Source organism: Mandrillus leucophaeus, unplaced genomic scaffold (genome assembly GCF_000951045.1).
Source record: "Mandrillus leucophaeus isolate KB7577 unplaced genomic scaffold, Mleu.le_1.0 Scaffold296, whole genome shotgun sequence".
Taxonomy (NCBI): Eukaryota; Metazoa; Chordata; class Mammalia; order Primates; family Cercopithecidae; genus Mandrillus; species Mandrillus leucophaeus.
The window spans coordinates 106,850-126,254 of record NW_012103098.1 but is presented as its reverse complement, the minus strand read 5'-3'; the positions used below and the strand labels follow the sequence as shown (position 1 = coordinate 126,254).

General features: G+C 42.5%; 1 protein-coding gene across 1 annotated transcript in view; it reads left to right on the top strand.

Annotated features, from left to right (window-relative positions):
- The window catches only part of CACNA2D3 (calcium channel, voltage-dependent, alpha 2/delta subunit 3), an 801,189-nt gene that overhangs the window by 698,311 nt on the left and 83,473 nt on the right, over window positions 1-19,405 (top strand). Inside the window, exons 27-29 of the mRNA XM_011986171.1 lie at window positions 4,432-4,493; window positions 5,796-5,840; window positions 18,728-18,790. Coding sequence (XP_011841561.1) covers window positions 4,432-4,493; window positions 5,796-5,840; window positions 18,728-18,790 — 170 coding nt within the window. The remainder of the gene's footprint in view (window positions 1-4,431; window positions 4,494-5,795; window positions 5,841-18,727; window positions 18,791-19,405) is intronic.

Here is a 19,405-nt window from a genome sequence, read left to right as displayed (position 1 = left end):
CTGGACTGTCTAAAACATTACAAACCCCGGGAATGGTGATTTTATTTTCTGTAACTCTCCTTGGGACTTGAGTTTCACAAAAGCATTTGCTGTCTTTGTTTTCCTTATTAAATTAGCAAGGATGACTTAAATCAATATACTGTTACGGCTTGAAATGTTGCTGAAAGAACAAAATAGATGGGCTTGACAAATGTCTCAGGTTCCATTTAGGTTATGTGGGAGCTGAAGGCAGAGAGTGGGATTCACTGAAGTAGTCGTGTTTTCTCTGATAAAGGTCAAAAAAGAAAAATGTGGACCAAAACAAAGGAAAATAGTGAAAGAAAGCTACACTTCTGTTTGTGGCAGGTGATACTTGTTTTTCTAAATACAGCTGGCCATAGGATTCCCTTAAGTATTTTTGTTGATTTGCTTGTTTGTTGGGGGAGAGGGGTATTCTTATTTTTTTGTTGCCTTGTTTTTTGCACTTTAAATCATTTTCACACTTAAGAAATAATTAGCTCAATCCCATTACTCTCGATCCCTTACACTCATTCTCCTGTTTCCCATTTTACAGACCCTTTCCCTAGCACTTCCTCTGCAAGCTTTCAGAGTGGACTTTCTAAAAATATAAACCTGGTCCTGCCACTTTGATACTAAAGACCTTCAATGGCACCAACAGCAGATGTCAGAATACTTTTTCTGTAAAGGACCAATAGTAAATAACTGAGGTTTTGTGGGCCATGCAGTCTCAGTTAAAACTACTCAGCTCTGCCATTGGAGTCATAGACAGTATGCAAACCAATTAGTGTGACTGTGCTGCAAGAAAACTTTATTTACAAAGAGGGGCTGGATTTGCCCATTGGACCAATCTCTGGCCTACAAGATACTCTTGAAGCTTTGGCCTGACATTCAAGACCTTTTGCCATTTGACCTCAGCCTGAGCAACTGGGTCCCCGTTCCCATTCTTCTCAAGCCTCCAAACAAATGATGGTCTTTAAAAAGGTTATCTCCCTTTCCCTCCCTTCCTGTTTCCTCCATTTGGATTGCCATCTTCCCACTGTTCTGTGAGTGGGCTCTCCATGCCTCACCTTACACAAAGCTCTCACCAGTGCCCCCAGGCCAAGTCAGCCCCATTCTTTGCATGCTCCAGTTCTTTATGCCTCTAGTGTAGCTTTTACAATGGATCTACTCCTCAACTGGACGTGGAGGGAGCTTAGTACCCAGTGTAGAGCTTAGTACCCACTGAACAAATGGTCGTGAAGTTGATCCATCAATGAAATTGTGAGTCTCTTAATCATAGGAGAGTATGTTAACTTATGGGTAAAAGAAAACACTGCAAACCCCAGATATGCCACAGGAAGCCAGGGGCCAGTATTACTGGAAAGAGGATGAGGTCAGCCAGCAGGAGCACAGCTAGGTCAAAACTAGCAGAACAGTTGCACCCGGGACTATCCAGGAGCCCTTGGGCAACAACTTCATGGCACAGGAAGGGGTGTGAGTGAGGAGGGAGGGAAGCAGTGTCTAGTTCAGGGCATCAGGACCAGGACGAGGATGCAGCCCGCTGGAGAGGGATCAGAGAGAAGCAGCCTGCATGATTAATGGGATGGAGGGACTGACTCATGAGGAAAGATGGAAGCGCCCCAAGGAGCTGGGGTAGAGGACCGACAGGGGCAGATGAGAGCAGGCTGCAAGTATGTGAGATGGATAAACACCCAGAGGGGAGCAGCTGGCTTCATCAGGGAGGTGAAGATGAGGGCTCAACCAGAGAACGGGGGTGGGGGTCTCCGAAAGTGCATTGGGAGACTCATGGAAGCTCAAGAGATGACAGGTGGGCCCGGGACAGCTCTGGGCTGTTGGAGGGAGAAGCACCATGGAAAGGCTACCCTGGAGTGACTCTTCCATGCAGTCCTGATGCTCTACCCTGTAAGGCCTTGCAGCTTGCCCTTGGCTCTGAGACGTGGCCTTAGCCTTACTGTCTGCCTGACAGCCTGGCGGGGGCTGGCCGGGGAGCACTGTGGGAGGGGAGCTGTAAAGAAGCACACAGAGGAGGACACATGAACTCATTTCCCACCCTCCTCTTAGATACCAGTTATTGGTTGTCACAACAATTTCGAGGCCTCTCCTCTGAAGTCAGTTTTCAGCCAGCCCCTGCCTGTTTTTGGTGAAACCGGAGATACTTGTTCCAAGCCCAGCACTCACCCCCGCCTGCCAGTGCATCTGATCAGAATGCAGCCCGGACCCTGTTTCGCATCCTGCACCCTGGCCTGTCAGGCATTTGGAAGATGAGATTTATTTGAAATGCAGTCAACCGCCATCAGACTGAAGATCAGCTTCCTTCAGGCATTCTCTGAAACGTCCTCCAATGCCGGGAAGAACAGCTTGTGTTGTGTAGTCTGGCCAAGCGGCCTACATCACAGTAGATCCCCAACAGCTGATTTACTAAAGCCATCCTCCACCTTGGCTGTGCGTGAGAATCATCTGGGACACTTATAAAACGTACCCAAGCTAGCCACATGGCTCACACCTGTAATCCCAGCACTTTGGGAGTTTGAGGCAGGCAGGTCACTTGAGCCCAGGAGTTAGAGATCAGCCTGGCCAACATGGTGAAACTTCATCTCTACAAAAAATACAAAAATTAGCCAGGTGTGGTGGTGCACACCTGTAATCCCAGCTACTCGGGAGGCTGAGTCATGAGAATCACTTGAATCCAGGAAGCAGAGGTTCATCTTATTTTTCTCCATGAAAATGGAGAAAAATTTTCTCAGCAGTGAGCTGAGATCACATCACTGCACTCTAGCCTGGACAACAGAATGAGACTCTGTCTCAAACAAACAAACAAACAATTCACACAGCTGTTACTCTTCTATATTTCTCTCTAACTGCTGACTATAATACCACTTGAAAGTTTTTTTAAAAAGCAAGCATATACTAATGGGTCATCTGTGTAGTCAGCATCTTGCTGGGGGCAGGGGTCCAGCAGGGAGCAAGAACAGGTCCTCATTCTCGGGGAAGTTGTGGTCCAGAGAATGAAGGACACTAATGGCAGAGCAGAATGATCCTGGGGCACTGACATGGTGCATTTCAGAGGCTTTTCACATTCTGCACGTTGCAGCCATGCACTGCTGTAGTCTTTATCCTAGAGTCTGAAATTCCAAGTCCAAACACAGATGGCAAATCTTTCCCAAGGTACACACCCAGTTAACCTTTACTCTCAGGGCTTGCTTCAACAATTTCTTTAGGAAGTAGAAATGCCCTTGATAGTTATCAGGGTAACAACAGCCCAAGACCTTTATGAATCTCCAAGTTCCTGAAGCCAGCACAACAATGACTACCCAAATGGGAGGTCCAATAGAGTGGCACGCAAAATTTTAAGAGTATTTAAGTGATTTTTTTCCTTACAATTGTGTATTTCTTTTGATGGGTGTTCCAGTGTTATTTAGGTTGAATTACTGTAGATCTTTAAGCAAAAGGAAGAAATATGGAAGAATAGATAAGAGTATTGGTAGTATGCAGATATGGCAAAAATTGGGGGGTTGTGTGCAGCGGACTAAAGTTTGCAAAACTGCGCTGGGGTAAATGACGTGCTCCAGGGAATTCAGTATTTCCTGTAGTCTCATTCTGCCGAACGCCTCTCAAGTTTTCCCACCATCTCAGGAGCATTTTGCCCTTTTACCATTTTACCTCCTGAGATGGTTTAAAGTCTTTCAAGTGGTTTGGGCTTCATGAAGAAAAATAAGATGAACTTCCTCATGTTATAGTTTTGAGGTTCCACTAAACTTCACTTCCCTAAGTTCCAAGTCACATTCTTAACCTGTTCTCTTTTTGGCTGTTTCTGTCACTAGAACTAGCATTCGGGGTTGCTTTAGGAAGCTTTTCACAGACAAAAAAAAATTACATAATTTTACCAGAGTTCCATGGGAGAGAAGAACCTTGAGATGTGGACTCTAGGAGGCCAGTTAAACTAAGTCACGTTATAGTAAAGTGACTCACTTCTGAATACCAGCCTCATGACAAGTGCTTTTCAAATGTTACGTCTCAAAAATACATGCAGAGTACACATTTTAGACATGCAAGTTCAAACAGTAATAGCTGATACAGGAACTGACGCAATAGTGATCTTTTGAATTTTTTTTCTTTCCTCTTCTCAGTTTGTGTTGGGGTGGGGATGGGGCAGGGGTGCAAGTATATGAATTTTAGAAACGCCAAAGTAACATGTCTCCATAGAGCCATCTACACTGTGCTGTTTGTTTTGTGTCGAGAGTTCTATGAGTGCAGGTAAACTTGAGAATTCTTTACCTGAGAGATAAAATGTTTTAGTTGTATGCTTCACTGTACATTTGATTTTATATGCTTTTATCAGCTTCTTGCCATGATGGATAATTTTCAACGATAATCTTAAATAATTGTGTAAAGGGATCACTAATGCCTTGTTTTATTTATAACTTGTCCCAGCTGTAGGCATTCAGATGAAACTTGAATTTTTCCAAAGGAAGTTCTGGACTGCCAGCAGACAGGTAAGTTATAATCGGCATCTTGAAGCATTAGCGACACTGTTATTATACAGGTGTTCACATTTGGGTACCTGGAGCCTAAAAGTGCCAGATTTCCGATGAATGTTTGTAAAATGAACTGTCGGCTGCTCAGATTACCTTTCATTTCACTGCAAAGTAAAGGGCTGTCAGCATGTTAGACACCACATGCTGAGCAGAGCAGGGAATTTGCTCCTAGGAACAGTTTTAATTGTGGGATCAAGATAGTGACCTTCCAAAGGAGTTTTTCTTTTAAGTATTGGGGCCTTTTGTGTGATTTTCATACTGACTTTCCCCTAATCGCATGGTCATGCCTGGTTACTTGTGAATCTCATTATCAAAATTGTGAAACCCTTTACATAACTAGTTTCTCCAAAACATATATCTGACTTCTTTGTTCACAGGGTCTACCTTGGAGAACCTGGGAACATTTTTTTCTTTTTGCTGTGCTCTCTGTGCTAAGTCATCTCGGTGGTATTTGTTGTAATTTGGTAGAAAGGGCCACTGATAAGTTGCTTCCATCTGCCCAAGAATAAATGTTAGAATTGTTTATCATCCCTTAAATTAAAATACTTTAGGAAACTATAAACTAAGCAGACAGACAGGGGTTTTTTAAAGTCATTGAGAATTAATGAATTTTAAATTAAATAATTATATAATTATATTTGTAGTTACCAAAAGATTTGAGATCTTAAAAAGATGTCATTACTATTTAATGACAACATAAAGTAGATAAAAAAGAGCCAACTCCCCCCTCAATATTTTTTTTTTTTTTTGAGACAGTCTTGCTCTGTTGCCCAGGCTGGAGTGCACTGGTGCGATCTCAGCTCACTGCACCCTCCACCTCCCTGGTTCAAGTGATTCTCCTGCCTCAGCCTCCTGATAGCTGGGATTACAGGCGCCTGCCACCACACTAGGGTAGTTTTTGTATGTTTTAGGAGAGACGGGGTTTCACCATGTTGGTCAGGCTGATCTCAAACCCCTGACCTCAAGTGATCCGCCCTCCTTAACCTCCCAAAGTGCAGGGATTACAGGTGTGAGTGCCTGCCCCCCCACCAACTGTTTCATCCATCTTTTATTTTACGTTACTCTTTGGAATTGATATTGATTCCAGAGATGGTAGACAAGACACATCATGGAGCATTCCTTTTCAATGAAATTGGGTATTTGAATTCTAGCCCACGACTTGGATAGCTTGTCCTTAAGTAGCTCAGTGGCAGCCACAGCAGACACTGGGATGCCCAAGGAACATAGTAACACATTTCCCTCTGCTTTTTGCCTTCACAGTGTGCCTCCCTGGATGGCAAATGCTCCATCAGCTGCGATGATGAGGTAAGACGGCCTCCTGGTCCTGTTTCTACCCCTGTGGAGAGAAGGTGACAGATGGTGCTTTATGACTGAGGGAATGCCCTTATAAACAGGGCCAGGTTGACACATTGCACTGGGCCAATCTAAAAAAAAATAATCATTTGCTTTATTTGCTTTGTTTCTTTTTTGTTGTCATTCCCCACCTCCCAGCAGTTTATGACAGCTGGAAATGTGCTTTAAATGTCTCATGGACGGCACTACTGGAATTTTGACATTTTGTGGGAAATAATACAAACTCCTACTGTTTGAAGCTCACATTACAATTCTCAAACCTTTTTCTACATGCCTTAGTCTCTTTCCATCCTTGTAACAACCCGTGAAATAGGTAGGACTTGTTGACCCATCTTGCAGATAAGAAAAACTGAGGATCAGAGAAATTAAGTGACTCAGCTAACTTCATGTAATAAGCAAACAAAAAATCTAGGAGTTAAAAACTTTGAAACTCAGAATTTTTCTTTGTAGCATACTGCTTCTCTCCTACAACTCTTTTCTCCTCTTTTCTTTTCTCTCTTTCTTTCTCCTCTCCTGTCCTCTCTGTCTCTCTGTCTGTCTCCTCTTCTCCTCTCCTCTCCTCTCCTCTCCTCTCCTCTCCTCCCCTCCCCTCCCCTCCCCTCCCCTCCCCTTCACTCCCCTCCCCTCCTCTCCCCTCCCTTTCTCTTCCCTTCCTTCTTCTCCCCTCCCTTCTTCTCTCCTCCCCTCTTCTCTCCTCTCTTCTTTCTCTCTCTGTCTTTTGGGAGGAGGGATTTTAAATCCTACACATGCACAATGGAAGAAGAAACTGTGCCACTACCCAAAGTGCTTCCATCTGCCTTGTGTTTTTGTACCATACCATCCCATACCCTCTGCCCCATGGAGCAGGCAGAAGCATGGTGGCCTTTTCACTTTCACTTCTCCTGAGGTAGCCTTTCTCTCTCTGCATCAGCGAAACAGCAGTCGATATGTAAACCAGACCTTATAAATAGTCACATATTTATATTCCTTCTGGTTATCACGAGGACTTAAGAAATCCTAACCAAACAATTTCAACCCAGAAAACGTAGATTAGGAAGTAGATTTCAAAAAAGTGGACAAAGGAAAAACAAGTAAGGAAATATAAAAGGAAGTCCATGATGAAGTTAAAACAAAATGCTAGGTCCCAGAAGATCTGGCTGCTGGTTAGAAAATCATAATTGTTGTATGAGTCACAGTATCAAAAAAAAAGGCCAGTCAGCAAAGTTTTCTGCAGAAGCCCAAGTTTTTGTGATCATCAGATCAAAACTAATTTCCCCTTAGGAAAGAACACCCTGTGAAGTTGTATGGTCCACACCCTTTTCAGCAAGTTCAGGGATAATTTTCGTAGGATAGTCAAGTGGGCCTCAAGCCTCTCCCATGTCTTTGAGACATTTATTGTCTTACTGGAATGCGCAGCTCAAGAACAACACAACTCAATAGTAATAGTGATTGATCAGTGTCTTGAGGCCCTATGTTAAGCTCTTCACTTGCACAGTGGGTATAATTATGAATTCCAATTTTACAGTAAGAGGAGTGAGGATGGTTAATTGGTTAGTTGGCTGATTGTACAGATGGATGGATGAGTGGTTGATGGCTAGGGCAGTAGCTTGGATGGTTGGTTGGCTCATTGGTTGGTTGGTTAGGTAGTTGGTTGATTGATTGGATAGATAGTTGGATAGTTGGTTAAACAATTTTATAACTAAAGCCGGAGACAGTAATCTTCCCAGAACCCACACTGCCTCAGTGCATCCTCATATAAAAACAAGTAGAAATGGATTTCCACTTAGAGTTGGAAGTATCTAATGTATGTTCATTATTCACTGACTGCTTTCACAGATGGTCTAACATGGTGGTTAAAGGCAAAACTATTTACACTGACTAGCTTCGAGTTGTGAGTCTGACAGTAATAAAATAAGTGACCTTGGGCAAGTTTCCAAATCTTTCCATGCCTCAGTTTTCTCAACTATACAATGGGAATAGGAATATCCACCTCACAGAGTAATGGTGAAGAATGAAGAGATAAGATACGAACAATGCATGGTATGGCTCCTGGAAATGATAAGCATTCAATGAATGTTGGTTATAAATTAAAAAAAAAAAACTCTGAAGATGTTTTCTTCCAGGATGTTGTGGTTTCAGGTTGCTGGATTTGAAACCTCAGACAGCAATGGTGTATACACTTTGGGCAAGTGACAATTTCCCCTGGGCATAGTGAGCACGGGCTGTGACCTCTTGCTCACTACTAACGATATTCTTTTTAGCTACTGTTGGGATAAACCCCAATTCAAATGTCATTTAAAGGTCCACATGCTTTGAAAATTAAGCCTTGAAGTTGCCCTGATTTCTGAACTTGATCTGATGCTCAAATGTCCTGAGTTTGTACTTTGAAGCTGTCATCCATTGTCCTGTTTGACTGTTAAATTTTGGCTCCAGGCAACCAATTGATACTGTTTTAAATAGAAAAGTTAGCCCTGCCTTCTCACCAAGGCCCTTTTCCATGGTTTCAGCAGGCTCTTGCCATGTGTTATTCTCTTTTTTGTAACTTTTAATTAGGCATATGAGACCATATTCCTCCTCTCCCCCAACTGCCCTCAAATGATCAGGTCCCCATTAAAAACAGCTGTGGGGGCTCATTAAGTTCAGTGCTTCTGGCTTCTCCATTGCACTTATGACCTGCCCAACTCCCTCAGGCTTATCAGACAGGCTTAGCCTTAGATCCACTCCAGCCCCTTTGTCTCCCCCATCAATGTGCTCTCTGGGCCTTGGCAGGAGTGCCCTGGCTGGTAGGTGGAGCCAGTGTGCCAGATGCTCTGCCATCTTGTAGAGGTGCATCTTTGGTTGGTCCAGTCAGAACCTGAGCCATGTGACTTGGAGGGCCTGGCTATGGGGCTGACTTTTAAGGAGCTCCATTTCACCCAGGGTGAATGTTAACTTCCGAGCCATTGAGGCAACAGTTTACACACTCACTCCTTCCTTCAAGACATCTTTACCAAGCCCTTCTTAGGCACCTGGTGCCTGGCTGAGCACTGGGCAGGCAACTGGAAGCAAAGTCAGAGCTTACTGGTTAGCAGGAGAGATAAACTTATATGATCATCAACTGCGATAAGTCCTGCAGAGTAAACCGACATGCGGTAGTCAGAGAAGGCTTCTCTGAGGGGGTAACATTTAAGTCAACTAAAGAAGGAGATGACATTGAAGACAATTCCTGAAGCCTGAGAAGAGCTTTGCAAGCAGAGAACACCACTGTAGAGGCACCAAAGTGGCAAAGGGTCATTGTGGTCAAGGAAAACACAGTTAGCATTCAGGACAGAAGGGAGGAACAAGGGCCATGTTCACCTCTGATCTCAGTCTGACCTGTAGGTGCTAGTGTTTCCTCACTGCGTTCAGTCTCTTCTTCCACTCACCTGTGCAACACTTCTCATCGCCTGATGAGAGTACCAGGAGTTGGCAAGGATGGTGGAAGGTGAGAAGGTGTCTCCTACTGAGGCATTGGAAGAGGTGTGAGGGCAGTGAGAGGATCGAAAACTTCATGATCAAAATCAGCTCTACCCTTTCTTGTTCCAAAGGAATAGAGGCTAATAACCCCTATTAAAAAATCTCTAAGACTTTTTGAGGCCTTGTAGGCATTTCCTCTGGCATCAGAAAGACAGGCTTGAATTATGTGACAGGAGGACGAGAAGGGCTGCCTCCAGGCAGCCTGGCGCCTGCCTGCATGTTGGACCTCCCAGCTGAGCCAGAGGGTGGGTTTGAGGATCATTTGAATAGCGATGGAGGACAGGGGGGCACAGGTGGCCCCTACCAAGCACATCTTTCCCAAGTAATCCCTCTGCAATACATTTTTTCAAAAGACAGTGTTTTTGATATGATCGTTAGTTAATGAAAAGATAGAGCAAATGATGTGAAATAAGTGTCAAGCATATTCCACAATGGAAATATTAGGGATTGGATCCTGAGACCTGGAGAAAAGTAGCAAGGAGCGGCACCTTCCTGTGCCTGAGGTAGAGAGATTCAGGCCCCACTCTCAGATGCAAGAACCTAGTGTGTGTGTGTGTTTCTCTCACCCTCTCTCGCCACAAATGAAGACAACAGGCAGGACAATACCAGGTTTCTAAGTGAGTTGTTTCACCAATCAAAACAAACAAAAGGCATCCTTCCAAACAAAAGGCAAAAATCAACAAAGATCAGCCGGTGGCCAGGACCTCCTGCTATAAACTATGTAACAACTTGCCTTTCTGAAAAACTGTGAAGTTGTAGCATTAGGATACTTGTAAAAATGAGACATCGTAGGTGACCAATAAACATTTGCTGAGCAGATGGAAGCCTGTGTTCTTGGAGGACTTACTATGCACTAGGTACTATGCTTTATACTTCACATGCACCCTCCCATTTAATCTTCTCAGCAACATTATGCTGCTATCTCCATCTTTCAGATCAGAAAACAGATTCTGAGTGTTAGAAAGACTTTGTTCGAGGTCACACCGATAGCAAATGTCATAGTCTCTGATTCTCAAACTGCTGTCTTAGCCGTTACGCTAGTACCCCTTCCAGGTACACAAGGTTAGTACTGCCATTTGTCACTCCCAGGCACCCTACCCTTCCAATCTGTGACTGCCCAATTGCCATGGCCTGGGTTTAGGCTTTAACTTCAGGTATCTATCTGATCCACCTCTGTGACTAAGAATCAGACTTCTCTGAGTAATATTGAGCCATCCGAATAGTTGCAGGAAGATGCCTTTTTTAAAACATCAGCTTCCCTCTGTGCTCTCCACCCCACCCTTTAGTGCTGCATTTTTAAAACAACCTCATCCCCACATGTTTTGCCAAAGGTATTTGTGGAGTAGGTGCTTACATGTGTCTGTTTGAGCTCCTAATTTCTCCAAGCTCTTCAACTTCTTAGTGCACCCTTGGGGCAGGGTGACAGAGAGACATCTTCTAAGATGTTGGGCTTAATTTGGGAGAAAAGGGTAGCACAGTGAGGGAAAGCTGAGAAAATAGTTCCCCTGTTTCCTTTTATTGGACAGGCCATATGGAGAAGGCAGTTGAATATTATTTATTGTAAAGTGACATGGAAAAAACAATTGATCAGACTGGATTCTAGCTAATTCTGTCCTGATTTATCCATAAACACAGCACTCTGACTCCCTAACTCCAATGGGCTTCCTCCACTCCACTCTACTTCTCAATAATAATTTAATCCAAGTGGTCATTGACAGGGAGGTCTGTTTAGAAAGTCATCTTGTCACTCAATTTGCCGTTTAATGTTTACAGTTAGACAAAGTAACAGCAGTGTCTATAAAGAAAATGTGGCTCACACCTGTAATCCCAGCACTTTGGGAGGTCAAGGCAGGTGGATCACTTGAGGTCAGGAGTTTGAGAGCAGCCTGGCCAACATGGTGAAATCCCATCTTTACTAAAAATACAAAAATTAGCCGGGCATTGGGGTGTACACCTGTAGTCTCAGCTACTGAGGAGGCTGAGGCAGGAGAATCACTTGAACTTGGGAGGCTGAGGTTGCAGTGAGCTGAGATCACGCCATTGCCCTCCAGCCTGGGTGACAGAGTGAGACTCGATCTCAAAAAAAAAAAAAAAAAAAATGCAGTGGCACCTTTCAGATTCAGTGACCAAGGTCTACATCGATGACACAGCACCCTGCCTTGGACTTGTAATTTTCCTCAGTGATTTGTAAATCCCAATGTTGACAGTACCTGTTTCTTACTTGATATGGTGTACAACTCTTTTTATACTCAGTGTGACCTTGAAATTCCAAGTTAACCATAAACAAGTGTGGTAAGGCATCTTCTCTGCTGCCAAATTTCTGTCCTGGAATCTTAATGTAAGAGGGAAAAGTTGACTTAAATAGTGTTAAATAGAAGCATGGTACAAGAAATAAATACCAACTGGTACTCAGTGTAGAAGAAATAAATGCTGTTCCCCAGCCCATGCACAGGAAAAGTGGCTACTTTGCTGGAGAATTTGTGAGGCCCAGTCCAGGCACAGTGGCTCATGCCTGTAATCCCAGCACTTTTGGAGGCCAAGGCAGGAGGATCACTTGAGGCCAAGAGTGTCAAGACCAGCCTGGGCAACATGGTGAAACCCTGTCTCTATTTTAAAAATACACAAAAAATAGCTGGGTGTGGCAGCATATGCCTGTAATCCCAGCTATTCAGGAGGCTGAGGCAGGAGAATCACCAGGAGGCAGAGGTTGCAGTGAGCTAAGATCACGCCATTGCACTCCAGCCTGGGCAACAGAGTGAGACTCGATCTCAAAAAAAAAAAAAAGAAAAAGAAAAAATAAGTGGCCCCCTTTGGTGGAAATGGAAGCTTGGGCATGTTGTCCTTCAGGAGCCCTGGCCAGTTCTCCACCTTGTTCCTCTTCTCATCATTGTCTGCCACGATGTAGAGCAATCTTACCAAAATGAGTGGTTCGTTAAGTGTATTTTTAGACTCTAGCCTATAATGGACTTATTTTTTTCTTCCATAGATTATTCCATAGCAAGTTGCAGATATGGATAGAAAAATCCCCCTAAGCTATGTCTTGGTTCAGATATTAGCTTAAGAATTGCTATGCCCAGGGAGTCTAGGAACCTATAATTGGGGTTGATACTACTTGACCAAACTGACCCAGACGTCAGTCACTTTTATTGTTTTTACTTGCTTTCACCCACAATAATAACACCCCAGACCCTTGGTACATTGATCTTTCTGCCATTTGTTGTGGTTTCCTTTGGTAGCAGGTATCAGCCAAAATCTGTCTTAGATATCCATAGAGTTTAGATATAGATATAGATATAGATACACACACACACATTATATAAAGGGATTGGTTTTTTCAAACAAGGAAAGCCTTCCTTGAGCAGGCAGCATCCCTAGACCCTAACTGTGTCCTGCTGTCTTTTAGAAAGTAAGGGTGGGGATCAGCCAGTAGAAGGAGTGTGGGCTTTGGAGTCCCATAACAATGGACTCAAGTGTCACTTGTGTATGTGTGACCTTGGAGAAGACAACACCTCTGGGGCTCAGTTTTCTCTTCTTTCCAAGAGAAAAATCCCCTGCTTGACACTGTGAAGTAAGGTTTGCATGAGTTGATGTCCTCCTGTAGCTGCCATCCTCCTATTCTTCTTCTTACATTCTTATTGTTACTATTATTAGTGACAGTCATGTTTTATGAAAAACCTCTTTGTGTGATAGTTTTCATCTGGTATTCTCCCAAGGTGGCCACTCCCCTATTTTTGCAGCTTGGTTTTCCAGGTTCTGAGTTAAAACAGTGCTTGCCCCTGCTCCAGAGCTCTCAGCTCTGTTGCTTCCACACCAGAAGTAGGAGTGGGAGGGAGCAGGGTAGACGCCTGAGAAGTGAGTCTTCTGATCTCCATTCTACTGCTCCTGGCTGTTATGAGGAGCATTATAAGGAGGGCCTCGTTTTAAGAAGAAAGGTCAGATTTCTTTACAGGTGACATTGTTTACTTACCACAGGTCAGGAACCCTGTACAGGGACTGTGTAGACAAGGTATAAGGCTAGTTTTTTTCAAGTGGCTTTTCTTGGCTCTCTAAGTCAAGTTTGATTCCTTGGTAAACACACTATTCCAGTCAAAGCCTTGGTAAAATAACCAGTGTCTCCAATTGTATTCTATTAGAAAAGAAAACAGATTCTTACTGCACTTATGCAAATAACTATATTGCCATAAGTTAAGATACTCTCAAATAGTTTCCAAATTCTGGTGAAACCAGGTAGAGAGAAACAAATATACTCTAAATTTTTTTCGCAGAAGTATAGTTTACTCAATTGTTAAAAGCTGTAAATAACTCAAAAGAAAATTTCCTTGGCCCTGGAAAACAAAAAGGATCAGCAATGTTTTAAGCAAAAAAGTGAAAGAAAAAATATTACTTCAGTTTTTGATTAGTTCAGTTCATGCAGTTGACTCCTGTACTGCTTGACCAGAACTCCTGTTCTGTCATGAACATTTCAGCTCTCTGTGAGAGTCCTGAAAGTTTCTTCCTCTAATGTCACAATCTCCAACGTTATCAGAAACCTGCATTCAATAGCACCTGTCAGAGTTCTATAGTTGATTATAAACCATCTTTTGAAGAAGATTAAAACAAGACAACAATTGTCTGTGGATGATAAAAAGTCTTAGGACAGCCACTATTAAAGTCACAGTTGATAAGGAAATTTGGTTACTTCTGTGGCATCCAAATTTTACATAACAATTATAACTATTAACAACATACCCTAAGCTATGTTAGAATTATAGGAGCTTCTTATAATTTTGGAACACATACCAATAACACAACTATACAAATATATCCCAAAGAAAGCCAAACACTATTTCACATTTGATAATGCTTCCTGTTATGATTTTTATACCAAATAAGCCAAGTTTTACCTTTGCATTAGTGTACTATTAATGTTAAATCCAATTCTTAATAAAACCTTATAGACAAATGTATTCAATCTTAATCAGTTTGACCATAAGGTAAGATTTTCATAAACCTTGTATAACCCTTTACTTTTTTTTGTGAAAGAGCAGTTTAGTGTTCTGAGAAAAACCTGTTGTGCTTTTATTCCAGTGTTTAATTTACAGAAAAACTGAATAATACCTCTTTAACTTTAGTCAATGTCCACACACAGAATTTCTTTTACAATTAATTTTTTACAAACCTTCCACAAGTCATTCAAACTTTTAGCTTTATCCTGACTTAAAACAGTCCTTTAACCCTTTAATCTAGACAGAAAAATCCACATTCCTATGACTTCTTATAATCTTTTTACCAAAAGTATATTCTACTTTTCTTATACACCTTGCATGTAGAACTGTTTCCTTGATAGTCTCAAATACACGTTACAGTGTTAACTCTTAGCAACTTTTACTTTTGGTAAAAACCTTGGTAAGCAAGGGATTTTAATTATGTACTAGGTGCCGAGCCTAGGACACCAGACGGTCTGACTGTTTCCAGCATAGCTGGAGGGCATGACTTTCCACATGTCCCCAGGACTTATCTAGAATCTCATGCTCCAAAATAGGTAAGCTGAACAATTTTCAAAAGTCAAAGAAGCAGTTTATGACCTTAAAATATCTAGCAAAGCTAGTATCTGACTTGCATAATTTAGACCAGATGTTTATATTTTTGAAAATATTTTTATTTTATCAACAATCTTTAAAGCTGTCTTTATTTCCCAAAGATTACTAAAGTCACCTGAACTAAAAGACATTACACTTTTTACTTTTTGGACAATACTTGATTTAAGCACCTATTATTTGTCAGCCAATGAATCAAAGCTCTTTTATATTACACATACAGCACATGTAAATACACAGGCAGGCAGAAGATACAGGACTCATTTCCCAAAGCAGGAACTGAACCCTGAACCCATGCTGCCACTGTGAAAAGAGAAGCACAGTCACATGATTATGAAGTCACGTTTCCAAGGACATGCAAGACAATAGGGAAATGTCATCCAGTTTTGTTTTTTGTTTTTTGTTTTTTCAGGGATGTCCAGCAAAGTTTTTAACTGACCAGTTTGCTGCGCCCTCTTAAACAGCGGGCTTATAGGAGTCCTAGGCTCGCACTCTATCCTAGAGTACCCCTCTTTCCCTCTTTTATGACAAAACAATATAGGAAGATACACACAGCACACCAGATTCACCACAGTTTAAGACTAGCCTCACAAATCCTTTTTCCCACTAATCAAAACTTTACAGAGGATTTTTACCTAACAGAGGATAAATCCTTTACAGAGGATTTGTACCTAAACAGTGATTTTTTACCATTCATTCAACTTGTTGGGAGAAGGAGAGAGAGAGAAAGTGGGCTGGGGAGAGAGAGAAAAAGAGGCTAGAAGTCTGACTGGTAAGAAATTTTTACCATTTTATTGGCATCCCAGGATTCTGGGTTCCCTTTCCCTGAGTGGCCCTAGTGACCGGGCTGGCTGGACCACAGCCCTGGGAGCCAAGCTGCAACACAAAGGAAAATGATTTTCCATTCTGGCTAGAGCAAAATACATGTGACAAAACATAGACATTAGCCCTTCTGCTTAGCACCCAGTATCAAACCGGCAAGGCTCATACTTGCCTCCCATTGGACGCCATCATTTTTAATCCAGCCTCTGACCAAGAGTTTCAACTTGTTGACTCTGGGCAAGATGATGGCCCTGGGTAACAGAAAAGATAAGAAAGGGAAAGCACAGAGAGCAAAGCATTGCCTGTGGCAGGGTGGGGAAAGTGAAGAGCTCAGGGAGGCCAGAGAAAGACCCGCCTATTGCAGCGAAACTGAAAAGTTCAGGTGACCACTTGTCAGTAGTTAAGGGATCTTTTCTGGCAGTCCCATCAGCTCTCAAGTTTCCCTTTTTGGGGGGAGGAAAAATCTCCCCACATCCTGTGGTCCTGTACATGCCTAATCCTGTCACCCATAGCCCTTAGCAACAAGTGCAAGACAGATTAATCCAAAGAGAATAGTAGTTAACATTCCATAGTGCCAAACCCATTCTTAGCTGAGCGAGACTTTACTGAGAGGGGCCTCTAACGCCTAAATCCTAGGAATGACTCTAACCTTCCTAAGTTGAGCCTTGAACCCAAGTTTGATGAAGTGTCCTTGCCTTTCATTAATAGGAGCCTTTAACCCACCCTGCCATGGGAGAGACTCTAACTCCCCTAAGTTGGGCCTCTAACCCAGTCCCATCCTTTATCCAGTTAGATGCACCCCACTTACCCAAAGTCAATCAGTTGGTGCATGCAGATGATTTTCCTTTGGGTCGGGGATCTCTTCAGTATCATCCCTTTGAGATTCACCAGAAAGATGTTACTGGAAAGGGGTCCTGATCCAGACCCCAAGAGAGGGTTCTTGGATCTCATGTAAGAAAGAATTCAGGGCAAGTGTATAGAGTAAAGTGAAAACAAGTTTATTAGGAAAGTAAAGGCACCAAGAATGGCTACACCATAGGCAGAGCATCCCTAAGGGCTGCTGGTTGCCCATTTTCATGGTGTTTTAAAATTATAGGGTAAACAATGGGTGGATTATTCATGCCTCCCTTTTTTAGACCAATAGGGTAACTTCTTGACATTGCCATGACATTTATGCACTGTCGTGGCGCTTGTGGGAGTATAGCAGTGAAGATGACCAGAGGTCACACTCATCGCCATTTTGGTTTTGGTGGGTTTTAGCCAGCTTCTTTACTGCAACCTGTTGTATCAGCAAGGTCTTTATGACCTGTATCTTATGCCAACATGCTATCTCATCCTGTGACTTAGAATGCCTTAACTTTCTGGGAATGCAGCCCAACAGGTCTCAGCCTCATTTTCTGCAGCCCCTAAAGATGGAATTGCTCTGGTTCAAATGCTTCTTTCTGATAATGACATTCAAATCAGCAAGGATACAGAGTTGTCTGTTATGACCCCATGTAGACTAGGTTAAAACTCATTGTAGTACTAGTATAACCTAAGGCACTGCTGTCCAAAAGAACTTTCCACCATGATGGAAATGTCCACAAGTGTAGTCACTAACCAGAAGTAGCTGTGGAACCCTTGAAATGTGACTTGTGACTAAGGAACTGAATTTTTAGTTGCATTAATTTTAATTCAGTTGAAATTAAATTTAAATTTACGTAAAGCTGGTGGCTACCATATTGGAAACACAGCTCTATGAGATTGCTTCCATAATGCTATCTCCTGACAATGGAGAAGGTTTATCAAGACTCCCTCCAGGACCAAGGTAGTGTCCCTGAGGCCAAGAGCTTCTTCAAATAGCAAGGCTGTGAACAGGTTACTCAAGTAATTCAGCTGATCCCTTTGTATAACCGTGAGAAACTCTGCCGTTCACCAGAGCAGCCAACTCTTTTATAAAAGGTGCTAGCAGGGCTTTTAATTTTCTGTTGATTTTGCACAGTCACTGTCTAGTAATAAAGGACAGACTTTTCTGACCAACTCACTGCTGCCCTTTTGTGCCTAACCAAAACCACCCCTGTGGATAGGCAAATGTCCCAGAAAACATCAGCCCCGTGGTGGCCTGGAGCTGGGCGGAATTTAGCTCAGAGTAAAGATATGTTACAAATTAAATGTTGCAGTTGGTATGTAAAGCTGCAATAAATAGAAACTGAGTTACATCAAGGACGGAATTAAACCTTAAGTTTAAACTCCACAGCACTGTAATTAAAACTTAGCCTGTAGCAAATCATTCACTTGAGATTAAAGTAGTGTGGGGGAAGCAGAGGTTTGGCCTTACCTTGCTTTCTACAATTTATAAGTCTGAGCTACCAAAAGCTAACAGCCCTGCCCCCAAATCCAGCTCCCAATTAAAAACACAGTTTGAAAACCTTTAGGAGGCCTGAGGGGCCCCTTTAACAGAAGTCTGCCCCTTCCCCCCTGCCTCAGTCTATGAACAAATTAAAAAATATTACCTGGTCCCCTGATGGTCCTCTGAGCTGACACGGTGTTTTCATTAATACATCATTAGAGTAATGGCATTGTGCTGGCGTTTTGCTTTCAAAACAGCCTGCACTTCAACCGCCAATACAGGCTCAGGGGCTTCTGAGCACTTTGTTCCTGGGAAATATTGTTCAGGTCATATAAAGAAAAAAAAAGGAAGACAAACTGTAATTCATCATTTTTTAATGCATATGCTTTTTATCCGAATCTGGATCATTCAAGACTTGTTCAGTGTTTTATTTTTGTTTGTTTGTTTTGCAAAGTAAACACCAGGGTTATCTTAACCATGGCCTTAACGCCTAGAGCCAGCAGGCTTTCGCAATTGCCTAAAAACAATTGCCTTCCAAAAAAATAAGTTTATCTCAGGTTGGAAGTGTGTCATTCTGTTTAAAAGCAGTGTGGTGGCCCAAAGTTGAAGCTGTTTTTTTTTTTTTTTTAATGTTCTAGACTGTGAACTGTTACCTCATAGACAATAATGGATTTATTTTGGTGTCTGAAGACTACACACAGGTGAGTGAAAATTTTCTACCAACTCAAAGTAAGGAGCTCAGAATGTGCTTGGGTCAGGGGGAACAAATTATGGTGTTAAAACTTTGAGACAATGATCTTTATTTAGGAGGTAATAGCAGGAGATTATAAAACCTTATTTCCATCCCTCTAAGAATGCCACAGTCTGCTTCTCAGCAGGCCCCAAAGAGTTTTTACCTCCCACTGGGGGGCGAAGGGGGGGTGACAGTGCCAGGGTCTGTTCTCTCACTCATAAAATGTTCAGTTTATAGAACTCTTAGCCAAAGAGTTGTCTGTGCCACATAAAGAACTTTTGCCTCGAGGGTGGGGTGCCTTAAATGGTTTGGGCAACTGTAAGGTTTTTTTCCTTCCGATATTTCGTCTTCGTATGTGTGCACACACATACACGTATGTTTCTACATAATTTTTGTTTATGGCTTTCTTTCTGGTTTTTGCTTTTTAAGAATCAGTTATCTGAGTTCAAGGATTAACAAGTTGGGCTCTCAACACCAAGGGACAAGGATCCAGAGATGGAAGAGGAATATTGTTCATTTGACTGCACCATGTGCAGTGTAGGGGTGGGAGGGAGAGAGATGAAAAGAAACCAAGCTGTGGGCT